Raw genomic sequence first — 26,128 nt, 5'->3', positions numbered from 1 at the left:
TGAAACCCCGATTGCTACAATTGGCCAGTCAGTCCTATTATGTACGCCCCTCAAATTCACTTCAGAACTGAACAGGTCCTTAAAAAAGTGGGTTTTGGAAATTTTCTTGAACATTTGAAAAATTGCTTTTAAAATTCTAAGTCTTTAAAAATGTTATATATATATATATATATATATATATATATATATATATATATATATATATATATATATATAGTTGCAAGAAAAAGTATATTCACCCTTTGGAATGAAATGGATTTCTGCACAAATTGGTCATAAAATGTGATCTGATCTTCATCTAAGTCACAACAATAGACAATCACAGTCTGCTTAAACTAATAACACACAAAGAATTAAATGTTACCATGTTTTTATTGAACACACCATGTAAACATTCACAGTGCAGGTGGAAAAAGTATGTGAACCCCTAGACTAATGACATCTCCAAGAGCTAATTGGAGTTAGGTGTATATATATACAAACACACACACATTTACAAAACTATTTTGGATTCTTTATAAATAAAGTATGACGTGTCAGTCTCATAATTGCTTGGATAAGTAAAAGTATTCCAAAAAGTTATTACCACAAAAAGTGACACATGTAAGATTAGCAAAAAAAGGCTCTGAAAAATGGTTGTGTCAGGAAGGGGTTAAAATTTATGGAGGATATAGGGATTGGGCCTCGAGGATAATTTCCTCTGGCGGGCCCAGGAACCCCAGTCTGACACCGACTTAAAATTTGAGCCATGTGTAAATGATGATAAGAATGAAAGATTTTAAATATTAATGTGAAAAATAACTAAATTAACCATTTGTGATTTCCCCCCCCCCCCCAAAATAAATAAATAAAAAATTATAAAAATTTTACAACTGAAATGGAATTTATAAAGTGATTATTAGTATTTTCTTGAGTGCATGTCCTTACTAATTACTTGCATGAGTTATTACATGTTTCATTGCAAAATTGTTTCTGGCATTGACCCAGGTGTATGATATAGTGTTAGGCAGGAGAAGATAAGATAAGAGAACCTCTTGTTGGTTTATTGTAGTAGCCGGCAGCATGGAATTACCTAAGATTCCTGCTTGTTTAAAAATTCTCTACCTGCGGTAGATGTTTAATGTTTTTTTTTTTTTGGAAGGTAAGGGGGAATTAGCATTTGGTTAACATTTTGCTGTACCTAATATTGAAATACGGAACTGCTGTGTATCACGTGATAGTGTGCAATATAGGGTAGAAGGTTCCTTCAAAAACTTTTTCAAATCATAAAATTTTTCAAAATTATATCATAACATTTTCTAATAGAGTTTACTACGCGACATTTGAAAACCCTTGCAGTTAGTACTTTTGTAAACAGAAAAAAACATATAGAAATGTATGGATTGATGGACCCATAGAGTATAATTGGGCAAATGTCGTTCAAAAGTGCATACTTTTGTCACGGTCTACGTTTCTGTCCTTTTTTTGAAGGATGGAATAACATGGCATACAACGCTTTTCTGTCCTGCCAAAAAATAATTTAAAATAATAATAATAATAAAAAAAACATATAGGAACGTATACTTTGTTACCTTGAAGTGAATGGGAGACAGATGGAAACATAAGACAATACTTTTATCATCCGCTAAACACATCTATTTTTATCCTGATACCTCCTACCTACTTTGATATACTTCAAATCTTTATTTAAAAAAAATATATATTTGTAAAAAACCCGGAAATAAACATATGAACATCTGTCAAGCTTATATGTTAAAAATAAGATAGATAATGACAAAATTGCATATATTTGGACACTTTATTTTACTGTATGTCTAAAAGTATGTGCAAAAACGAGATGTGAACAGCCGCCAAAACAGAACATGACTATTATTGAGGGATTTGTTATAGCGGTCAGAGAAGCAGTCGGCCATTTTGGAGACAGCTGACTGCTGACTTTAGTCACTTGGTCACCCACGAGCAGGAGCCTTTATTGGACATTTTTGGATTCCTGCTTGCTCTGAATTACAGCACACACATTCAATTCCAAGGTAAAAATAGCCGGAACTTGTTTATCCGGAGAAAAATTTACATAAAACCACTAAATTATATTATAATAATGAGGTTTGTCATCTGCTGGTCTACCATCACTCTCTTATAGTCAATTAACCCTTCCCACGTCATCTGATGGCTTTGATGTGGCCAGTAGTTAGATATTTCTTCTAATTCGTCTTACAGGTCTATGACCTCAACTTGGAGAAATTGTTCCACTTTTGTGTAGTGCTTGAGGGGTTTCTCAAATTCACAACACTTTTCACATCCTCAACAGCATCTCAAGGAGTGTGACTTGGTGGTGGTGGTGGGAGATAGGTAAAAAGCTAATAACATGAGAAGTAGACATTTCTCACTGATAAGAAATATTACAAAGTTTCTTATGGTCACTTGTACTTTTATGTAAAGCTGTGTGTAAAGTTAGTGACCATATAAAGTGATATACAAGCAAAAGAGAGCATGTTACGCTCAGAAATACCAAATAAAGTCATACACCACCAACAGAGTCATAGAACAGAGTTACAATGCAGATAACACATATCACCAGCCCCGTACATATAAAATATGGAAGTGTGGACAGGTCTTGGTTTTGGCCACATTATTTTATTTTCTTTGAAGATGTTGGCGTATGTTCATGAAAGAAGACAAGTGGATCATCTGCCAGTGATGGGTTGTACACTAGGGTCCTTGTGTTTAGGTAGAAAAGATTCCTGTCTTCTCAGAACTGAATTGACTTATCTTACTGAAGCAGATGCTGAGTGAGTGGTATCTTTATATAAATATACAATACAAATGGATTCCAAACCCAATGTCATAAACAATAGTTAAAGTGGCTGCAGCTCTCACCTCTATCTTCAATCCACGAAGAACGGAAAAAAGGCCAGAACTGGGCCTTATATAATATCCAATGGAAAAAGGGGGAATCCAGCTTCCACAGGAAAATTACATTAAAGTGACACGTTTCGGGCTACAAAATCAAGCCCTTCATCAAGACAGGGCTGGATCTCAATGAAGGGCTGGATTTTGTAGCCTGAAACGAGTCACTTTAATGTCATTTTCCTGTGATTTTGGTGGATTTTATATGATGAGCCAATAAAGAACCTTTTTTATTCCATGAGAAGCTGGATCCCCACTTAAACCCAATGTCATGAACCACCTAAAAAGGTAGGGTTTGACATCTTCCATGAGAAAACACAATATACAGGGCTACTGGTAGTAACGTAGAATCTTAAGTTGGCCATACGCATTAGTCTAAAGTTGATCAAAATGGATGATTTCAACAAAAACAAAATCATTCATTGGGTGAAATTTAACTATGACCACTCGTTTTAGCTGACCAATAACAGACCATTATGGTCAGAAAAGAGGTCAGCCTTGCTTTTTTCATCTGGTAAACAGACAAAAGATCTTTCATCCATGAATGATCTTTCTTTGACTGACTAACGGCCAATATGGACTAATCTGTGTGACTGTGTCCGTAAAACTAATGTTCACCAGATGTTTTTTAACTGTTTCTAAACCATCAACCAACTTCTATCTAGTGTATAGTGATGCACGGCATAGGCAATATTCGTTTTTGCAATATTTTGCGAATTTATGGCTTAATATTCGCCATAAATTCGCAAATCCCCAGTCATTTTCTTGATTGCGAAAATCGGCAATATAGTTTGCAATACAGGCGTGGGTCACTTTTGCTACATTTGTCAAGCTGCTAGAAGTTTCCCGAGACTGGAGAAAATGGTTAGAAGCAACTTTCATGAGTGTGAGAAAGAACTCCTGATCACTGTAAGTAATTTTACATTACAGCACTGTTTTTGATTACATTTCGCATGCATGGCATAACAGCTTTATATGGAGATGTAGTGCTCCAATATATTCCCGATTGCACAAATCAGCACTAATGATGCACATATTTTTTTTCGCAATACATGAAACTTCACATTTTAGCAGGTCTGAGTAGATATTACTGATTGGTGCACTAAGTATTCTTGTGACATTACAGCACTATGTCTGTAGCATGTATCTATGGACAGCAGAACCTATCAGCTACACTATATCACTATCTAACCTACACTGACTATCTCCCACTAACTATCTGTAATATATATATCTATGAGTTAACTAACTAACTATCTAATGTAATTGAATAAGGATCCAGATGAAAGCACAGAGCACAGCAATGACACTGCTCTCGCTCTCTCTCAGAACTAAAAATAAATAAATAAAAAGAGCAGAAAATGGCTGTTGGGGAGGTTCTTATATAGTAAGGGGTAGGAAACTTTCCTATTGGTTGCCAGGGATGTTGCTAAGCTCAGACAAAGACATTGCAGCCTTCTCATTGGCCCACAAGCAAGAAGCCGTAGTACTGATTAAAAAAAAAAAAAATATATAGAATATTTGCGATTTTGAATATATAGGACTATATCCTAGATTTTCGTGAATTCTCGAAGTGCCAATATTTGCAATACAAATTTGCGATTAGAATATTCGCGCTCAACACTACCAATGTATATGGCCACCTTTAGTCCAGGACCCGTCCAGTTTCCGGTAGGGATCAGGAAGGAGTTTATTTCAGTCTATGACAATCTGATCGGTGGTATTTGCCTTCCTCTGGATCTACTGGCGTTTGTAAGTAAAAAAATGAGATTTTGATGGATTACATACCAGTAAAAACAATGACAATGGATTCACTGATTATGAAAAACAAAATCTATTAGTTTGCCAAATCTAAATGGAGTAATCAAGTGATAGGACATATATGCAACTTCAAAGGGGTTATCCAACAAACATTACTTATCACCTATACACAGAATAGGTGATAAATATCAGATCCCATGAACAAGAGGTCCCCAAGTCCCCTATGTCAGGCATGGCCAAGCTGCCGCTCTCCAGCTGTTGTAAAACTACAACTCCCACCATGCCCTGCTGTAGGCTGATAGCTGTAGGCAGTCTGGGCATGCTGGGAGTTGTAGTTTTGCAACAGCTTGAGAGCCTTTGGTTGGCCATCCCTGCCCTATGTGAATGGATTGATGTGCACATGTTGGTCTACCGTTCCATTCACTCCCATGGGGCAGGTATAGATGGCTCTCCATCAGTCTCATAGAAGTCAATGGAGTGGTGGACTGATGCAAAACAGGTGACATCTAATGGACATTTCAGGTTAGTAAATATTTAGTCTTCTCATACATCGCTCTTTGTAAACACTTGTGCGGAATGTTAGGAGTCAAGACCAGATGTAGCAACTTTAATAATATTAGTTCTGTAATAATCTGGCCTGAAAACTGATCCATTCTGGGTAAATACTTCTCTTCTGGTGAAAAGCTTAGCGTAGATTTAAAGGAGACATGGCTGATCCAGTCACATGTGAGTTTCAGCAGCTGGTGGTAGCAGCAGGATATCAATATTGAAGGAAGAGATCATATTGCTGTAGAGGCTGCAGAAACAAGGATGTCCGAGTGGCAAATTCTGCAGACCTTGAGAGAAGTTGTCATGGAGGTTGGGGCCAATGGAGCAGGAATGGAAATTATTCCAATCAGAGAAGATGTCACCTGGGTGCTACCAGATTTACCAGTTATGTAATCCACTTGGGACTGTGTCTGATACTATGTACTATTTTATCATCTGCTGCATGATGATAATCTGCAGTGCACTTCTGTATGTTGAACTTTCTTTGTTCTCCTCACGTTTACCTGCTCTCGGTCGAGATTGCAGCAACAAGCAGTATAATTACGGCGCCTGCGTCCCATTCACTTCAGAGCTGTCCCATGGAAGTGAATGGGACGGAGGAGCTGTAATTACACTCCGTGCCGCTGCGATCCGATAACAACGAGCAGGTAAAGAGTGAGAACACAGAGCTTGTACGAGCACTGCATTGTCTTCATAAAAGTTGCCGGCAGTTGGACCCCCACTGATCTGATATTGATGACCTATTCAGATTGGTCATCAATATAGGACAAACAGACAACCCCTTTAAGGCATATTTCTAGGATGGGCCATCTCATTCTGAGAGGTCTCCACCAAGCTTCGGATGAAGTGTCCACAGGACCGATTTAGCAGATTTATCAGTGGTGCCCCGCCACCTGGCTGTGCAGGGAATTACAGCTGGCCCCATTTACTTGAAGGATGAAAGGGGGATCCCAGGGGTACAACGCCTACAGGTCATGAGGGGATGGCATATCCTAGCAATATGCCTGAACTACTGTTTATCAGATAGGAATATCCCTAAAAAGGTTACCTTGATATATTACGTGTACAGTGCAATTTACGGTAATTGGGATGGATTGCAAATTACTGGTGGGGAGGCCATTATTAAAGGAGGAGTGACGCTGCACATGGGCATAAGGCCACAAAAAAAGTTTCCATGGGCCCCTAGAATCAGTAAGCCCTAATCATCCCAGTTTGTCGTGTTTTGAGGGCACGGAAACTCCTTAATGAGCACTGGGGAGATATGGCCATCCGTCACCAAAGGGTTAATACTAGCTCCGCTCTTGTATCTTGCATCATTCGCAGAGGTTTTAATCGTGTCTTTGTACAGCGACTTAATCCAAAAACATTGCGCAATCAGTAGTCTACCTCACGTAATGACCCGGCTCATCTGAACATCTTCCAGCTATGTAAATTACTATTTTCCAGAAAATTATATAGAAAGGAGGCTGGACGGGTTTCTATTCTTCACAGGGAAAAAGTGATGCACAGAGATACAGAACAGGGCTTGGTCTTTGTATTACGATAATTTTAAAGGACGACTTAAAAGGGGTAGTTTGATTACAAGAACTGTAGACAGGATATAAGTGTCTGACCCGCGGGGGACCATGAGAATGGAGGCCTATGTTCACTTGTTTCCATAGAGTTGAATACAGGCGGACACACGTGTGTCTGACGCTCCATTTATATATGAGAACATGGGCTCCTGTTCTTGTAATCAACAGGGTCTCCATCGGTCGGACCCTACTGGTCACACACATCCTCCACCCTGTAGACAGGGAATAAGTTGCTTTAATGGGTCAACCCTTTTAAAGAGCATCTTTTAGCAGGACCAACCATATTAAAATTCTTGGCAGGGTTGATTCTGCCGAGTGAAATGATGCCTCAATTACGCAGATCCATTGTGCCATTCCTGAGTAATTTCACTTTTTGTTAATGCGTAAACTATGTCTTGGGTGCACTGTGGATGGGCACTTTCCCCTCGGACCACCAGAGCTCTGCACAGATAGCCGACCCCCTCTGCTTGATTGACATGGACAGGTATCATGTTTGGCCCTGCAATCTCGTGTATTGTAGATTACACAATCGGCGCATGTGCAGTAAATCTATTTTTTCTTCCCAAGCACTGCAGAGAACAACTGCGCTTGTACTGGTGATCTCCTCCTCCACCTGAAAGGGAGACCCTCAGCTTCATTCGGGCAGAGGATGATGTCATTGGTGCATGTGCAGTGGTCAACAACTTGTCCTGCAAAAAACAAACAAAAATAAAAAATACACACAAGCCCTCATATGGCTTTATTGATGGAAAAAAAAAAAAAAAAAAGCTATAGTTCTTAGATTGTGATAATGAAAATGTGAAAAATATTGCTTGGCCAGTAAGGCCAAAAACAGGCTGTTGACTAAGGGGTTAAGATCAATATTTTGCCTGCCAGTCTTCATCTATCCCTTGCAGGCATCAGATGCATCACAGTTAGGCTTCGTGCACACGGCCGTTGTTTTGGTCCGCATCTGAGCCGCCGTTTTGGCAGCTCGGATGTGGACCCATTCACTTCAATGGGGCCGCAAAAGATGCGGACAGCACTCAGTGTGCTGTCCGCATCCGTTGCTCCGTTCCGGGGCCCCTCTAAAAAAAATATAACATGTCCTATTCTTGTCCGCGATTTGTGGACAAGAATAGGCATTTATATTGAAGGCTGTCCGTGCCGTTCACCAAATTGCAGAATGCGCACAGACGGCATCCGTTTTTTGTGGATCCGCGATTTGCGGACTGCAAAACACACCACGGTCGTGTGCATGAGGCCTTATTAGGACGTACACACCTCTTAATAATTGCGAAGCTTCATTGCTGGTCCACGTGCCAGAACTGAAATCTGCACCAGCAGTACAAACAGTTTTCTGATGTGCAGGGATTGAGAAATATCCCTTATAGTCTTAAAGAGTTCTCTGAGATTTTTATACTTATCGGTGGGGGGGGGGGGTACGACAGTCGGGGCCCCCACCGATCAGCTGTTCGAGAAGGCAAAGGTACGGTCACCTAGGCCATGTGACCATACGTTCATTGGTCGCATTGCCTAAGAACAGCTCAGCCCCATAGAAGTGAATGTGGCTGAGTACAATACCAAGCACAACCACTATACAATGTACGGCACTGTGCTTGCTTCTGTTAACACCAATATCTTCTCAAACAGCTTATCGGTGGAGGTCCCGGGTGTCGGACCACCGCCGGACAGGATGGGTCATCAGTATAAGTATCTCAGAAAACCCGTTTAATTAGTAGGTTCTATTCTGGGTTAAGGATAAGTGGACTGGTTCTGTCATTTCGGGATTCAGTAGAACCTAAATTTTTGGTGATTCATTTTGGGCGGACGATAGAGATAGAGAGATAGACAGATATAGAGAGATAGAGAGTATTGTAGGCCATGTGATCCCCCTCTGGGTTGCTGGGAAAGATATTCAAATTAGCTTTCCTAAACCTATCTGACACTGGCAGATGTTAAACATGATAATTTGCATATATTTTACCCAGAAATCCAGAGGAGTGTTGTCTAGCCTACAATACAGGGGAGGACTGGGCCGGGGGGCAGGGGGGCAATTGCCCCCCGGGCCTCTCTGTTAGCTCATTGTCCTGGCCGGCCGGCTGGGCCGGAATGATCTGTGACTGAGTCTGTCAGGCTCAGTACTGCGGCCTGCGGAGTGAGACGGGGAGCAGGGGAGGCGTGCTGCCGGCACCCTATCAGAGTGGCAGCAGGACCGGCGCAGGCGGCGCAATGACGTCATCGCGCCGCCTGAATGAGCCGCTGCGCGGCTGTAAAGTATGGACATCGACAGCAGCGCTGGAGGCAGGACGGGAGTATTTCAGTGAAGGTGCTGGAGGTAGGAGGTAAGTATAAGTCTGACTGACTGACTTTTTTTTTTTCTTCTAATTTCTGTCACTGATAGATGGCCCTATCTGGCTACTGGCACATTATAGGGGGGGCCCAATCTGGCTACTGGCACATTATAAGGGGGGCCCTATCTAGCTACTGGCACATTATAGGGGGGGGCTTATAGGCTACTGGCACATTATAGAGGGGCCCTATCTGGCTACTGGCACATTATAGGGGGCCCTCTCTGGCTACTGGCACATTATAGGGGGGCCCTCTCTGGCTACTGGCACATTATAGTGGGGGGCCTATGGGCTACTGGCACATTATAGGGGGGCCCTATCTGGCTACTGGCACATTATAGGGGGGGCTATGGCTACTGGCGCATTATAGGGGGGCCCTATCTGGCTACTGGCACATTATAGGAGGGCTATGGCTATTGGCACATTATAGGGGGCTATGGCTACTGGCACATTATAGGGGGGGCTATGGCTACTGGCACATTATAGGGGGGGCTATGGCTACTGGCACATTATAGGGGGGCTATGGCTACTGGCACATTATAGGGGGGCTATGGCTACTGGCACATTATAGGGGGGCTATGGCTACTGGCACATTATATGGGGGGCTATAGCTACTGGCACATTATAGGGGGGCCTATGGCTACTGGCAAATTATAGGGGGGCCTATGGCTACTGGCACATTATAGGGCAGCCTATGGCTACTGGCACATTATAGGGCAGCCTATGGCTACTGGCACATTATAGGGGGCACTATGGGGACATTAGCTCAACTGGGGACATTACAAGGGGGTATTTTTTGCACTGTCTATTATAAGGAGAATTATTTCTACTGGGGGGGGGGCATTATGGTGGGCTTTATTACTCCCCCATGGTCTGAGCCCCTTAGTAGCAGCACCGGCCTCTCCCTGCTCTGCTATCTCTCTGCCTCTTCTCCAAATCCTTATTATGATATTTTTCTCATTAGGATAAAACACATCAGCTCCGCCGAGCCCCCGGCCAAAGTGTTGAAGTGGTGTCCGAGATCCCCAAGGGCCAAGCCAAGTAATTGTAAGTTTTCATATGAAATATGTAACTGTGTATGTTAAACACATAAAGCATATACCGTGCCCCACAATATACAGTTTCTTCTGCAAAAGTCCTCAAGTGTCATGGGGGGGGGGGGGGGCGACACAGAGAAGCACACAGCAGGGAGGAGAGAATACACAGATGCAACACTGTATCAGCCAGAAAATGACACTTTCGGCATTATACCAAAAATTCCATTTTCGGCTGATGTGTTTCGGCGGCCGATATATCGGAGCATCCCTAGTTTATTTTGTTTTCCTGTGTTGTAATTTACATGGCTGACGAAAGTGGCAAGGGGGGTCAGGAGGAGGCAGGGGAAATTGGAAAGCAGGAGGGGGGCTCAGTGGGCCTCTGGGTGTTACTTGCCCCCTGGGCCAAAAGTTGCCAGTCAGCCCCTGCTACAATAGTCGTCACGTGCATCAAGTGGTCTTCATAATAGAAATAGTACCCATCCAGAGGTTCCCCCTAAGGCCTTGCAACTAGAAATGTTCTCATCTGCTTTTCTCTGATTTAGGGCCTTTGTTTTGCAGCAAGTATAATTATAGCTCCTACCATCTCAGATCCTCCCTATTTATCTAAGAATACATCATCAGCATTCCAAAGACAGACAACACCTTCATCAACTTTATTTCCCTATTTTGCATCAACTTCAAAGACACCTCCAAAGTCACCTTCAACTGAGACAAGAGAATTACAATATCCTACAAATCTTACATCTCTCTCAATGAAACATGCAAGCAAGTTCTCCTTCTACAAGCACAAGAGACATGGGCTCTCCATGATGGAAAAGTACCCCTAAGAAAATGCATATATAGTGCTGAGGAACACACATTTATGTACTAGAAACAAACTTTGCCTGGTTTGCTCATCTCTATTCTGGGTCTTTTCTGGTGACCTGATGTTAAAAATATTTTCTGCCCTCATATAAAAGAAAATATGATGGTTGAAACGGGCCAATACTGGGCGTCATCTAGGCCTATAAAATGGATAACACAGATTTTATAACTTTCAACTGGCCCATTATAAAATGTGTGTGAACTCTGTCTAGATAAAGCTTATATTACCCTCTACAATAAAAAAAGCGCCTGTGCAGTGAGGCCAGTAAGTAGCCCAAACGGTCACCACCCAGAGACTAAAGATTAGTGGGGGGAAAAAAATAAAAATCGGAAGGAACGTTTTATTCCTTAAATTAAGGCCTCACGCACATGGCCGTTGTTATGGTCAGCATCTGAGCCGCCGTTTTGGCGGCTCGGATGCGGTCCATTCACTTCAATGGGGCCGCAAAAGATGTGGACAGCACTCAGTTTGCTGTCCGCATCCATTGCTCCGTTCTGTGGTCCGCCCAAAAAATGATAACCTGTCCTATTCTTGTCCGAGCTTTCCGGACAAGAATAGGCAGTTATATTAAAGGCTGTCCATGCCGTTCTGCAAATTGCGGAACGCACACGGATGCCATCCGTGTTTTGCGGTTCCGCGATTTGCAGACCGCAAAACACACAACGGTCGTGTGCATGAGGCTTTAAGCTGTGGTTCCACGCTGGGCCCCTCAGGTCTCAACCATCTACCAAACCCCTCAGTCTGGCCCTTGTGGTTACAGTACAGGATATGCTGGAATGTGTAGTCCATTAGCACGTACAGTATCTTCGCTATGGCGACATCCTCCAGATGAAACTACAACTCTCAACATGCTGAACTCACTTCTATGGGAGTTCTGAGAACAAATGAGCAAGTGTGCATGCTGGATGTCATAGTTGCACAACAGCTGGAGTGCCAGAGGTTGCTCACCTTGATACTAGATTTTTTTTTTTTTTGCCACCAGCATGCTGGGAGTTGTAGTTCTATGAAATCTACAGATCCATTGCATTCCTGTAAATGTTTTACATTTTTGACATTGCTTTTTGTCCTCTCGTAACCTCAGCTGCTCAGGTTTCCCACAAACATACAGGTAATTACTTCCATGTTGAACTCCTGAAACACTTTCACTTCATTTAAAGCTTCCGAGCTTATCTTTACAACCATCTTGGCAGACAAAGGCAATCAGCTGATCCCGCAGTGTGCCAGCCAGGTATCGCACAATTTACATTTCTCCTCCAGATGCTGGTGGATATTATTTTTTCCCCCCATCTACTGCATGAAATTATTCATTGCATGAGCCTCCACAAACCGGACAATATTAGGTGCCCCTTTATGAACAACTCCTTATACTTAGAGATTAGCGAATTTCGCAAAAATTCAATTCGGCTGGTTCGCCAAATGTTCCGAAAAGATTTGATTCGATCTGAATTTATTTGTGGCGAATTGCGTTAAAAAAACTGCTATTTCCTGGCTGCAGAGAGCCTGTATAGTGGTGTAGAACACTGTCTTGCAGTAACACGCATAGGGAGTCTGCTGTGGCAGTAAAACAATACTGTGACTCAGTATGACACGCAGATTACAGGCGTCACTCTTAAAATCACTGCACGCTTCACTTATTTGGGCAGTCACGGGGCCAAAACTGACCAAATAACTCAAGTGTGAACTCAGCCTTACATGTCGATGTTAGCGCCAGGAATAAAGAACCGTGCAGAGGCCCAAGATCTTACTATAGCGTAAAAAAGCGCACTCCTTTTACACCGTCGTCAGCTGATTCCACATAGATGTCTACAGAATTTCTTAGAGCCCCCCGACAGAGTGGGAAGGGTGTCAGCAAGCAGTATGTTTGTGTTGACGTCACTGATAATTTTGCCCTTCCTATGATCAGTCAGAACAATAACCCCCCAAAAAATAAATCCTGTCTGTTGAGCATCCGCTTTCACTCGGTCAGCATTTGGTCAGTAATCCATCAGTATTGCTAAAGCGAAAAAAAAAAAAAAAAACACAGGAGTGGATCCAAAGCAGAGAGGACTTGTGAATGGAATATTTGCATGTCTTCTGTGTATTGTACCCACTCCTGCTTTTGGCTACCAAATTATAAGCCAATTCTAATGGGACCATACAGGCCTTACAGCTGCTACACAGACAGGATCCAATGTGCGTCTCATTTTTCCTTCCTTCTGACAGATCAGAAGAAGGGTCAAATAAGTGATGATGTCAACCAGGCCAAAATAGTGGCCCAGTCATTGAGTGGGGAGGGTGAGAGAACAGCTTGGCAAGTGCACAGAGTGGCCCATTGACAGTGTTGAGGTAGAAGCAGCATGAGGAGTCCACAGAGTCGCCCAGTGACATAGTGGTGTGGTGGCAGCAGCATGAGGAGGCCACAGACTGGCAAGGTGACATAGTGTGGATGTGGCAGCAACAGCAGCAGCATGAGGAGACCACAGAATGACCCTAAGACAGAGTTGTGAGCTTGCAGCAGCATGAGGAGACCACAGAGTGGCACAATCTCATAGTGTGGAGGTGGCAGCAGCATAAGGAGACCACAGAGTGGCACAATGAAAAAGTGTGGAGGTGGCAGCAACAGCATGAGGAGGCCTCAGACTGGCAAGGTGACATAGTGTGGATGTGGCAGCAACCGCAGCAGCATGAGGAGACCACAGAATGACCCAAAGACAGAGTTGTGAGCTTGCAGCAGCATGAGGAGACCACAGAGTGGCACAATCTCATAGTGTGGAGGTGGCAGCAGCATCAGGAGATCACAGGGTGACCCAGTGACAGGGTGGGGCGGTGGGTGGCAATAACAGTACCCGCTGACGATGGTGGGTGTAAGAAGTAGCACTTGGCATCAGAGGTGTGGCATCAGGTGGGTTGCAGCATCAGAATAGTAGCTGAAGCAGGAAACCAGAAGAAATCTGTCTCTTGTCAAGGTTTGGGTGAGGCAGCATGGATGATATAATCTGATGCATGAGGCATTGGTGGGTGGAAATCCTAGGCTGATCCACGCCTGATTATTCTTGACAAAGGTCAATCTCTCCACATTTTCGGTGGACAGACTGAGTTCTCTTTGGGATAACTATCGCCCCCGCTACACTACTGGCCGGGCAGGACAGCATTTCCAGGGCAAACTGCCAGTTGCGGCCACAAATCCAGTTTGGCTGCCCAGTAGTTCAGCAGATCTTCAATGTGGGGTGGCAGGGTGCTGTCCAAGTATGCCACCATCTGCTTGTTCATGTTCTGCTCCAGGTCTAGCTGATGGTGAGTAGTTTCTTCACTAGGTGGGTTATGAAAGCTGCTCATCATCGACTCTAGAGTCAAGCTGCTGCTGATGGAGCTGGTACTGCTCCTACCCCCCACCCCGCCACAGCAACTATGGCAGTGGAACTAGAGCACAGAGGGCCCCCTGGTCAGTCCTGCGAGAGGATGGACGATCAAGCAGATAGGCAGCGGCCAACTGACTACATAGGATGTCTCTATAGTAGTTAAGTTTGTCCTCCCTCTCAGCGGGTGTAAAAAAGGCCCCCATTTTGGACCGGTAGTGAAAGTCCAACAAGGTGGAGAGCCAGAAGTCATCCCTCTGCTGAATAGTGACAATTCAGCTGTCACTACCCAAGCAAGTGAGCATGTATCGGGCCATTTGCGCAAATGACTCAGAGGGACTCCCTGCCTCTATCTCCACTGCATACTGCCACGATGTGCCTGGGTCATTTGCCTCGACTTCCTCATCTCCCTCTTGCTTCCTACCCTCCTCTCCTGTCACCTATGTAGTAAAGACCACCCATTTCGCTACACATTGCTTGGTGCTCCAATGTCCTCCTCCTCCCGTTCACCCCTCACAGGGCTCATATGGCCACGAGAAGTAGGCGCAACATCTCAAGTCCTCTGACCAGCCAGATGTACCAGCATCTGTTCCAGGAAATGAAGCAGTTGAATGACATCATTCATCCCGTAGTCCTGGCGACTGACAAATAACGTGGTCTCCTCAAAGTGCCTGTGCAAACGGCAAGTGTCACGCCTGAGCTGCCACTGGCTGATATTGAAATTACACAGGGGAGTACTCCTGTCCGCTTGGGTCATCAAGAAATCATTTATGGCCTCTGTTCATATAGTCGGTCCAACATATGGAGGGTGGAATTCCAATGGGTGGAAACGTTCCATATCAGCCTATGTTGCGGGACCACGTTCTGCCGATGCAGCTCAAGAAAGGGTGTGTTTGGCATTGTATGAGTGGTTGAAGTGCATGTAAAGTTTCCTGGCCATTTCTAGGATGTTGTGCAGATGGGTGGAAGACTTCAGGAACCACTTGACAACCAGATTGAACATGTGCGCCATGCAGGGTGTATGGCTCAGCCCTCCTTGACGCTGCACCGACACCATGTTCTTCCCATTGTTCGTCACAGTGGTTCCGATTTTGAGTAGTCGCGGAGAAAGCCAGGATTCGATTTCTTGATGAAGGACAAAGATCAGTTCCTCCTCTGTATGACTCCATTCTTCCAGGCAAACGAGAGGCAGAACAGCGCGACACCACTGTGCCCTGCACATGTGGTATGCTGAAGGAGCACTGTGAATTGTCCCTACAGTGGCGGCTGAAGACACGGTGGAAGATGAGGAGGCAAAGGCAGAGGCGGACAACAGCATGAGAAAATGGAGGCTGAACATGGCCAAAATGCTGGTTTGGCAGGGCAGGAACGAAATTTACCCAGTGGGCCATAAAGGACATATATTGTCCTTGACTGTAGTTACAGTTTCACACGTCGGCGACGCCGTGCACTTTGGCAGATACCGACAGGCTCAAAGACTGGCCCACCTTCTGTTCTACATGTGTGTGCAGGGCTGGTACTGCCTTTTTGGCAAAGAAATGACGGCTTGGGACTCTCCACCGAAGCTCGGCACAACCTATCAGTTCTCTGAAAGGTCCAGAGTTTATCACTTGGAAAGGGATGGACTTCAGCACCAGCAAATTTGGACAGGAGCACGTTCAGCTTCTGCGCCGTTGGATGAGTGCACGCATACTGTTGTCTCTTGGAAATTGCTTCGGTGATCGATTGCTGATGGAATGACTGACGAGGAGTAGGAGGGCGAGGAGCAGGAGCATCAAGACTGGCAGCTCCCTTAGACTGAGGTGGTGGAGCCTTGACTGCCCGAAATCAGGTGCGCGCCACTGGGTGATTCAGCAGTTGCTGCGGAAGGCTGGACCACCACATTGGAGCCACTGTTCTCCCAGGCCACTTTATGGTGACACTGCATATGCTAACGCAGGGCAGTGGTGCCCACATTGGCACCTTGGCCATGCTTAACCTTCTGCCCACAGATTCGGCAAATGTCACACCGCCGAGTAGATGATTTTACCCCCAATACCGCACTGACTGACTTATCACCGCTGCCTCCATGAACCCCTGCATCACTACTTTCCGGGCAGGTAGGCTCCTGCGAAGCAGGTGGTCTACCCCAGGCACATTTGGCTCTCGACCTCTTACTGCTGCCACCCTGCTGACTCCCACCAAGCTACCAACTTGCTGGCCCCGCGAGCTGCCTCACGAGCAAACTGCCTACCTCTTTTCCCAATGATGATGAAGCCCCTTTGTAACCTGGCTCCCAATTATGATCGGCTACATCATCATTGAGTACTGTCTGCACATCTCACTGATGTCCTCCTCAACGGTCTCTGAGCCAGGAGCCTGACGACTCGCAACACCAGATCCCACACCACTCTCCTCATCACTACTTGCCCGTCTACCAGAGGAAGGGGCGGATGTCTCCTCCAGATCTTGGCTGGCCAGTAGCTGCTGACTGTCCTCTAGTAGCTCGTCCTCGCTTTATAGTGGAGCTGAGCCCACAGCATATAATACTTCTCTGGCTGAGGGAACAGAAAAGGACAGAGGCAGGTTGAGGACAGGTGAGGGCACAGGGCCTGCTCCCAGGCCATGCCAACTAAGGGTTGTGTCTGACGAACCCAACGACTGTTGGCTGGGGGTGTCTAATGTCACTTGGGACGAAGTGGATGACCGAGTCAACCATTAGTCGAGAGCGAGTGAACCATTGTCCGCTAGCTGACACTGGAAGCTCAGGCCTCTCAAAGTGACCACTGCTCCCACGCCCCCTTACTCTGCTGCGACCTGCACCAGAAACATTTAGGCCTCTGCCACTCCCCTGTGCAGGGCCTGGCACTTCTCTGTCTGACATACTGTTAAATCAAATAAGTAAATAAAAAGGAAATTAATACACCCCAAAAAAGGCTGCAATTTTCTCACTTCACCACACAACAGCAAATAACTTTTCTTTTGCCACTAATACAAGCCAAAAAAGGCTTTAGAACATATAACTGCACCACACAAGGGCTAATAAGACATATAAATATTTCCTAGTAATACACCCTGTTAATGGCTGTAATACCCTAATACCCTCCCTATCCTTTCCCTGCACTTCTAATGCTCTTTCCCTGAAATTCTATTCAGCAAATTAAAAAAAGTGTTCAAGTTCTTTGCTCCATGTCCTGACACGTGCATCAGCCATTTTAGGAAAAAATGCGGTTCGATACCAGGAAGTGTCAGGACATTTTTCCTGAAATTCGGATCAAATTCCACTTTTCAACTTCGATTCGATCATCTCTACTTATACTCAACCGCTTCTAATGAACATTGCCATGATGATCCCAAAAAATGCTCAAAAAGAGATCACTTACACTTGTGGTCATGTAAAAGTGAAAGACCAGAGCTGATGGAAATCTCAGTTTATTGCTAAAAAATTCAGATGTTCAGTAATAGGTACAGTAGGAGAGGAGCAAGTTGCAGCAGGCAGAGAATAAGGAAATGACCAGGAGCAGCAAAACAATAGAAGAAGAGGAAGGAAGGACATGCAGGGTTAGAGAGGAGACATGAAAAAAACAGAACACTGGGGCTGGAGGTGTTAGATGAAGAAAGGAGAAGCTGGAGAGGAGTTAGATGAAGAAAGGAGAAGCTGGAGAGGAGTTAGATGAAGAAAGGAGAAGCTGGAGAGGAGTTAGATGAAGAAAGGAGAAGCTGGAGAGGAGTTAGATGAAGAAAGGAGAAGCTGGAGAGGAGTTAGATGAAGAAAGGAGAAGCTGGAGAGGAGTTAGATGAAGAAAGGAGAAGCTGGAGAGGAGTTAGATGAAGAAAGGAGAAGCTGGAGAGGAGTTAGATGAAGAAAGGAGAAGCTGGAGAGGAGAGGTTAAGGAGAAGCTGGAGAGGAGTTAGATGAAGAAAGGAGAAGCTGGAGAGGAGAACTGAAGAAAGGAGAAGCTGGAGAGGAGAGTTGGAGCAGTCAGAAAAGAGGAAGGATAAAAGAGGTGGGGAAGAAAGGAGCATGAGAAAAGAGAAGGAGTAGGTTGAGAGGAGCAAAAAGAGGAGCTGTAAAAGTTATTGGGAGAAGTAGTCAGAGAGAAGGAGGAGCAGAAGAGCAGCAGCAGCTGCCAGACGAGCAGCAAAGGGGTCTTTTTGGAAGCCGCAGTGAGAGTGAGGAGTAATTGAATCTCGGGATGATTAGAGCATTTATGTTAGAATGGAATGATTATACAGGGATTACCACACTTGCAATCTCATTGCTGTATGTAGTTGTGATTTCTAAATATTCCTCTCTTTCCCTTTCTCCTAACCTTATCTCCACCTGGCAATGGTCAGCACAGTCTCTTCTATGGCCACGTGTGAATAGTAAGAGATCCACTTCCTTTAGGTGCTGTTATCTTTCTCTGTGCCCAGAGATCACCGTCTATCGAGCCATCTCCATTCCTTCTCTAACACTCATCACTGGAGCTCTAATTGGGCTGGTGGCATGGAGACGCTGGTACATACTTCAGGTTGCCAAGGCATTTTCTTAGACTTTTATTTAGCTCGGTAAACAGAAATGGAGACGAATTTCCAAGTACTAGGATCGTACACACCCTGTCCTGCTTAGGAGGCTTTTTACTCTGATGAGTGAATTGCATAACTAACAATTGCAATTGCCTAATATACAAGTCAGTATCACTTTGTAAGAGGAATTCCTGTCACATGGAGCTGCCCTGCAGAAGCCATTTTGGGTCTTGCCTTGTGTAGACAACACATTGATATGAATGGGCATGGTGCAATGCTTCATTTCTCCTGTGGGGGTGCTGCAGAGAAACCAAACACTTACTGCCTGATTTCCTCAGTGATTACATCTGATCGCTTCAGGTCCCAGTACGGGGAAACGCTTCTTAACAAGGGGTTCTTCTAGCAACTAGGGATAGTCTATGGGGAAGACCCCCTTTAAGCATTTACATTAGGAATTTGATATTACAGTCAGTTTATTTTTGTATGATATACTTATGAGCTTAGTTTGCAAGGGAACCTCAATGATCGAGAACCAAGAGGAACTTTATGAAGAGCTCTCAATGACATTTAAAGGCACAGACCAACATTCAAGAAACCAATTTTTTGCAATTTGTCTTGCCCAAACATACACAATAGTAACTTCCCTTTAATCCTGGACCCTATGAAGTATTCTAGATTATCATAGAAAAGAACAAGTGCCAGAATATCGGAATTTCTGAGCTAGTGGGCACAGGAGTTTCCTCGAGGACCATGATTCAGTTCAATGAGATATATTTGCATAATGTGACAATTTGTACGGTAAAAACTACAATCTACTGGCGCCACGGATCAGAGCCTTCCACACGTGGTCACACAATGGCAGGAGGTGACTTCTCTAGTGATGCCACAATATCCGAGTCCTCATTTAAACATATCAAACACATTGTATCAATACATAGAGTAGATTCTAGACGCAGTGAGGTCATATATGGAGGGATCATCTGTAGGCAAGCAGTGCTGATTACTGTCTACTAGTGTTGAGCGATTTTGTGTTTTAAGTTCAGGCATCTAAAGTTCGGGTTCGGGTTATTGAAGAATCGCGTTATGGATTCGGCTACCACGGACCATAATAGCATTTAGAATCCATAATGCAATTCTTCGATAACCCGAATGTTAGACGCCAAACTTAAAATACAAGTTCGCTCAACACTACTGTCTACACCAGGCATGCTCAACCTGCGGCCCTCCAGCTGATGTAAAACTACAACTCCCACCATGCCCTGCTGTAGCTGTAGGCTGTTTGGGTATGCTGGGAGTTGTAGTTTCGCAACAGCTGAAGGGCTGCAGGTTGAGCATGCCTGGTCCTACACCATCAGTCTCCAAGAGGAGCTCCAGTTATTGCACAACTACCACTTCCAACATGCAAGAGCTGACATTTTTCAACAATTGGAGAGACACAGGTTAGAGACATCTGACCTACATCATCCATATGTTGGCATTGTAAAGAGTTTAACATTTGCATTCGGTCTAGACAAGTTCATTACCGTGCATCAGTGCAGGTAAAATGTATCAGCCCGACGTCCACAGAGAGTTCTCTAGACTTTATACAATTTGATAAACTCTTTATGATGCCAACATATAATGTAGACCAGTTGCCTTTAACCAGTGGCTCTCCAGCAGTCTCAAAACTGTGGCTCTTGCATGCTGGGAGTTGTAGTTTTGCAACAGCTGAATAGCCATAGGTTAGAAAAACCTGGTCTACATTGGCATCATAAAAGGTAAAATCTGTCAAATGTGAATGTACACTTATCAGCCAATTTAATCCGACCTCACAGAGCTGCCGTATAAGGCCTCATTCACACAGTCAGTGTTTGGTCAGTGATTGTGAGCCATAGCCAGGAATGGAGACTACACAGAGATAAGGTATACGGGCTCATGCACACAAACATATTTTTAATTTTTTTTGTGTGTTCCATTTCTTTTATTTCACAAAAAAAACGGAAATGATTCTGTGTGCATTCCATGTCCGCATAGCCATTCTGCAAAAAAGAAAATGTCCCATTATTGTCCGCATTACGGACAAGGATTGGACTCTTCCATTAGGGGCCGGCCGGTCCGTTCTGCAAAATGCGGAATGCACATGGCCGGTATCCTTCTTTTGCGGATCGCAAAACAGCCAATGGTCATGTGCCCTGATGGAAAGATTTGCTCCCGTTCTATGTTTTTGGCACGCGCCTGGTTTTGTCTCACAATCACTGACCAAACACTTAGATCTCGTTCACATTTCCGTGTCCATTTGGCGTCTGTGGAAAATCAGTCCGTGTTTCATCCGTGAAGATGCGAGTGAAACATTTGTGTCTGTTTTTTTTTATTTACCCTCCATGTGTCATCCGTATTCCAAGGACGCTGATCAGCTAAAAATGTAAATTTCCAGAGCTGCTTCTACCAGTGGTTGTGAAAAACCCCTGACACCACATGGACGCCATCCATGTTGGGTCAGCGTTTTTTTTTCCACGGACCAAAGTAGTGCAAGCTCCCGTGATTTTTCCACTGAAGTGTGAACAAACACATTCAGATCAATGGATCTGAGTGCAGTCCATGTAGGACGCAGACAGCACACGTCCGTGAATCACTGAAGTTTGAACGAGGTCCGACTGCGCATTAGGGTACGGCCACGTGGACAGGTCTGCAGGCGGCCAAAATCAGGAGTGACTCAGAAAAGGACAAAAGGACATACACAACTACTTTTTTTAAAATTCACTCCTGATTTTGGATTTCCTAAACTGCATCCAGAAACCTGAACGTTCCCTTACCCTCTGCTGGGATCATTGTGAAAATCTGCAGATTTTCACGCACACGCAGTCAGTGGGGGTCATTTACAAAGACTGGCTGTTTTTCCCACATTAAGCGCATCTTACAGCTGTCCGTATGGATGGAGTGAAAAATCTACTCCCTTCCCTGAGTGAAATGGATTTTTTATAATCTTTTAGGCCTAAAAATTGTGTAAATGTAAGTGATTGCGCAGGGGCCGATAGCGCAGCCCTAGCCTGGTCCCACTCCCAAGTGGCAAGGATGGTGTAAAAATGTTGCCTACGACAAAATATTGTCACATGGGCATTAAAAGGTTCTAAAACCGGGTCCATATTATGCCAGTTTTACATTAACAAATGACCCACAGTGTTTGATCAGTGATTTCCTTCAGTGATTGCGAGCCAAAACCAGGAATGGTTCCTACACAGCAATAGAGAATAATGGAAAGATTTGGAACCAGTTCTGTTTTTCTGACCCGCACCTGGTTTTGGCTCACAGGTGTCAATCAGCCTTGTGTAATCTAGGAACTCCATTATGGATTCCGCTACCACGGACTATTACTTATGGTCCATGTAGCAGAATCCATAACGGAATTCTTAGATAACCCGAACCTTGTACGCCAAACTTGAAAACAGAAGTTCGCTCATCTCTACTCCTAAATTGATGACCGTTTAGCTACTGTGAGTCTACAACCCCCATCATTTCTTGAAAGCCTGCAGTTTCAGTTTCAGTGCATGCTAATCCTGAAGTCCAGCAAACATTTTAGGCTGAGTTCAGATCCCCGTTTAGATTTCCGTTCTTTTGATCCATCAGAAGATAAAAAAACGGATCCTGTTGCATCAGTTAGGGCTCATGCACAGGGCCATATGTACTTTGCGGCCCACAAAACACGGATCTGCAAAAAATAAGGATGACATCTGTGTGTCGTCCGTATTGCATCCGTTTTGTTTGTGGATCCATTGTAACAATGCCTATCCTTGTCCACAAAACGGACAATAATAGGACATGGTCTATTTTTTTTTTTACGGAATGGACAAGCGGACATACGGGCAGGGAATGCACATGGAGTCATTTCCGTTTTTTTTCATACCCATTGAAGAGAATGGTTCCTCATATGGGCTAAAAAAAAACAGAACAGACAAGGAAAAAAAATATATATACATTCGTGTGCATGAGCCATTTTGCATAGAATCCGTTTTTGACAGGATCTTGTAAAAAAACAAACAAAAAAAAAATAAAAAAACTGAATGCACTGGTTGGGACCTGTTTGAGCCATTTACTGCAAAATGGATCTCAGATAGAAATGGCTGAAACGGATCCCAACCGATGCAACTGCATCCAATTTATCAATTTTTTTTTACAGGATCCTGCCATAATGGCTCATGCACACGAATGTATTTTTTTTTCCGTGTCTGTTCCGTATTTATTTTTTTTTTGCATCAGGATCCGTTTTTTTTTTCCCCTCTTCTTCTGACGGATCAGAAGAACGGAAAGCTAAACGGTCACGTAAACTCAGCCTTCCATCACTGGTCTACAACTTTTGGCACTATGGACGCAGAGTAACTACAAGTCCCAGCATGCCACAGATTGCAGACCACCACTTTTAGGCTAAGTCTACACGATGCATTTGTCGCGCGACAATTTTTATAATGGCAGTCTATTGTGTTGCACTGCACGTCTCAGTCGCATGTTGCAGTGCGACACAATTGACTGCCATTGTAAAAATTGTTGCGCAACATTTGTGCAACAAAATGTTGCAGTGTAGTCGTGCCCTATCTGTCGCGCGACAGATGATGTCGTCGTCGTCGTCGTCTAGACCTAGCCTTAACTAGCTAGCTGTTACCTCCCACATGGCCAGTACCTATTGATCTGTTGCCTCCTGTCAAATACATCTCAACCTGTATATGAAATTAGATTGCATGCTCCTGGGCCCAATCAAATAGAAGCAAAATGCTAGGCTACATACCAGCCCTTTACAAAGGAGCCCGACAGTTTTCTACTCACCGCTTCTGCTGTAACATGTGGATCTCGTCCAGCTCCAGCCACTCAGGTGCTCGACTCTGGATCTGGCACTTAATCCCATTCCATACATTACTAGTGATGCCAACGGACTTGTCGCAGTAGAAGAGCCCCATCGCTAAATCAGGGTCACCCTAAAAAAAATAATTAAAGAATCTGCTTCCCTTTTTCCTTCTCCTCCTGACTCACGAACCGTGGTGGCAAATCAATCTCAGATGCCTTTACTTCATTCCTTTACACCTGGTCGGTCACTCATGAGGGGTCTGGACCCACTTCAAGGAACAAAACACTAGATAAAGTGCCCTAAAATTAGGGACATTTGTAAAAAGTTCAGGGTAAAATCTGGAATGAAAATTTGTAAATAAAAGAATCTCAAAGTTCTAAAATCCTTGGAGTTTGTTACAATGTGAAAGATTTAAAAACAAGGTTTCCTGTGGGTTCCTTGAGGAGCTCGGGCTCTTGGAGAGCTGTGACCCAGGACTGGATGCAGGACTACATTTAGAACTATCTCCTCTCATGCTGTAATTAGCAAGGAGGCAGAGACTTGGGAGGTTTCTCCTCTACCTGTGGGTGAGAGCAATGATCACACATCCTCTGAGACAATTAAAGAGATAGCTGCTCTGTTTAATAGCAAACACAGCCCTCCACAGCAAATAGCAGAGGGAAGGTGGGTCACTCTGCTTTGTTTCTGGAGAGATGGGGGATGGGATCCCCAAAAAAAAAAAAAAAAAAAACAGCAAAGGTGGGAGGTGTTTTTTTTTTTTTTTACTGGTTGACAAGGCACAAACCACAATTTAACATGAGGTGGTAAGTGAGAAAAGGCAAATAGATGTAGCAGCGCTGGGTTTCGTATGTTTTGTCCACCTCGCCAATGGGGTCGGCACAAGTTATGATGCCAAATAGCAATATCAGCTCTGCTACATCTATGATAAAAGCTGATTCCCTGCAATCAAAAGGAAAGAAGTTGTCCAGGATGAGGACGGTTCCAGCAGCAGTACCAGAGCAGCCCACAGACACGGAGGGGGGCGCTGTTTTTGCTGTTTCTCATCTCACAGAACTGCTTCTAATTTTAAGGACATTAACATCAGAGATGAGCGAATTTTTCAAGAGCTCGATTCGGCTGATTCGCCGAATTTTCCCAAAAAATTACGTCATCACGCCGTCCGACATGGTGAGTGGTGACGTCATACATCACCACGCACAGGATTTCGGCCGAGATCTTAAATCAAGATGGCGGCTGGCGGCCCGTCGCGAGCAAATGGAGGAGGTTAAAAAACTATTTCAGGTTACATCGATTCGCCACCACGAAGCACGAGGAAAACCGGCTTCGAGCCGAATCGAATTTATCCTGAAATTCAGATCGAATTCCACTTTATGGGATTCGATTCGCTCATCTCTAATTAACATCAGAAGTCACTTAGAAAGTTCTCTACTGGGAGAAGACGGGTTTGCATTGGGTTTATGCAGGCTCAGACTGGCCCACAGGGGTACAGGGGAATCCCCCGGCGGGCCCCTGAGCAAGGTGGGCCCCTAGTCTCCCACCCCCTGCACAAGTGGCACATAACACATTAGACTTACTGCACCCCATACATATATTCTATGTACAGCACCTCAACCAGCCTCTGTTCATATAAAAACTTGTTAGATTATTTATTATATTTGAATGTATCCGTACGGTGGGCCCCCAAAATATATTTTACTGGTGGGCCCTAGGTAGCCCAGTCCGACACTGGGTTTATGTAGTTGTATTTAGAGGGGTTTTCCATTTCCTCACTCACATACATAGCAGGTCTGTTACAGGGGTCGTCTCCGTACAGACATTGGAGAATAGAAAGACATCCATGAGCGGAGGCAGAAGGCGCAGAAAAGAGGCAGCGAAGGAGGAAAGTAGCAAGAAGTGGGAGACAATGGTGGACATTCTGCAGATACAAGTCACACTGTTCTCTCCAGACAAAAGCCACTGAATCCATTGTAAAGTTAGAGAACGTTAGTTTAGTTTGGCTGCGTCTGTATGTTTAATTGGGAGAAGAAATTGTTCACACACTGTATACATACCACAGATTATCTATCTATCTATCTATCTATCTATCTATCTATCGTATCTATCTCATGTCTATCTATCTCCTATCTATCTATCTATCTATCTATCTATCTATCGTATCTATCTCATGTCTATCTATCTCCTATCTATCTATCTATCTATCTATCTATCTATCTATCTATCTCATATCTATCTATTATCTATTGTGGGGTTTCGCTCTGGTAGACAGGATTAGCAGATGCAGTTTAGAGGCAACAACAAGTTATTTGGACCAAACAGTTCAGTGTTTTATTCACACTTTAGGCAAGTGACAAAACAAGCAGTCACAATCAACCAAAGTCACCTTGCGGTGTTGGTGGTAATTCACACCATGCGGCAATTCTGCCTCAAAGAGTCCTTGACCATAACAGCACCAACCTGTTTTCATACCAA

General features: G+C 44.2%; 1 protein-coding gene across 1 annotated transcript in view; it reads right to left on the bottom strand.

The window, feature by feature from the left end:
• LOC122940828 (transient receptor potential cation channel subfamily V member 6-like) overlaps nt 1-24,119 on the bottom strand; it is a 34,693-nt gene extending 10,574 nt beyond the window's left edge. Inside the window, exon 1 of the mRNA XM_044297614.1 lies at nt 23,641-24,119. Within this exon, the coding sequence (XP_044153549.1) occupies nt 23,641-23,771 (131 nt within the window). The 5' untranslated portion in view covers nt 23,772-24,119. The remainder of the gene's footprint in view (nt 1-23,640) is intronic.
• Nucleotides 24,120-26,128: the final 2,009 nt, after the last annotated feature.

This window comes from Bufo gargarizans, chromosome 6, assembly GCF_014858855.1.
Source record: "Bufo gargarizans isolate SCDJY-AF-19 chromosome 6, ASM1485885v1, whole genome shotgun sequence".
In the NCBI taxonomy this organism is placed as follows: Eukaryota; Metazoa; Chordata; class Amphibia; order Anura; family Bufonidae; genus Bufo; species Bufo gargarizans.
This window is presented reverse-complemented; position numbering and strand designations above follow the sequence as displayed.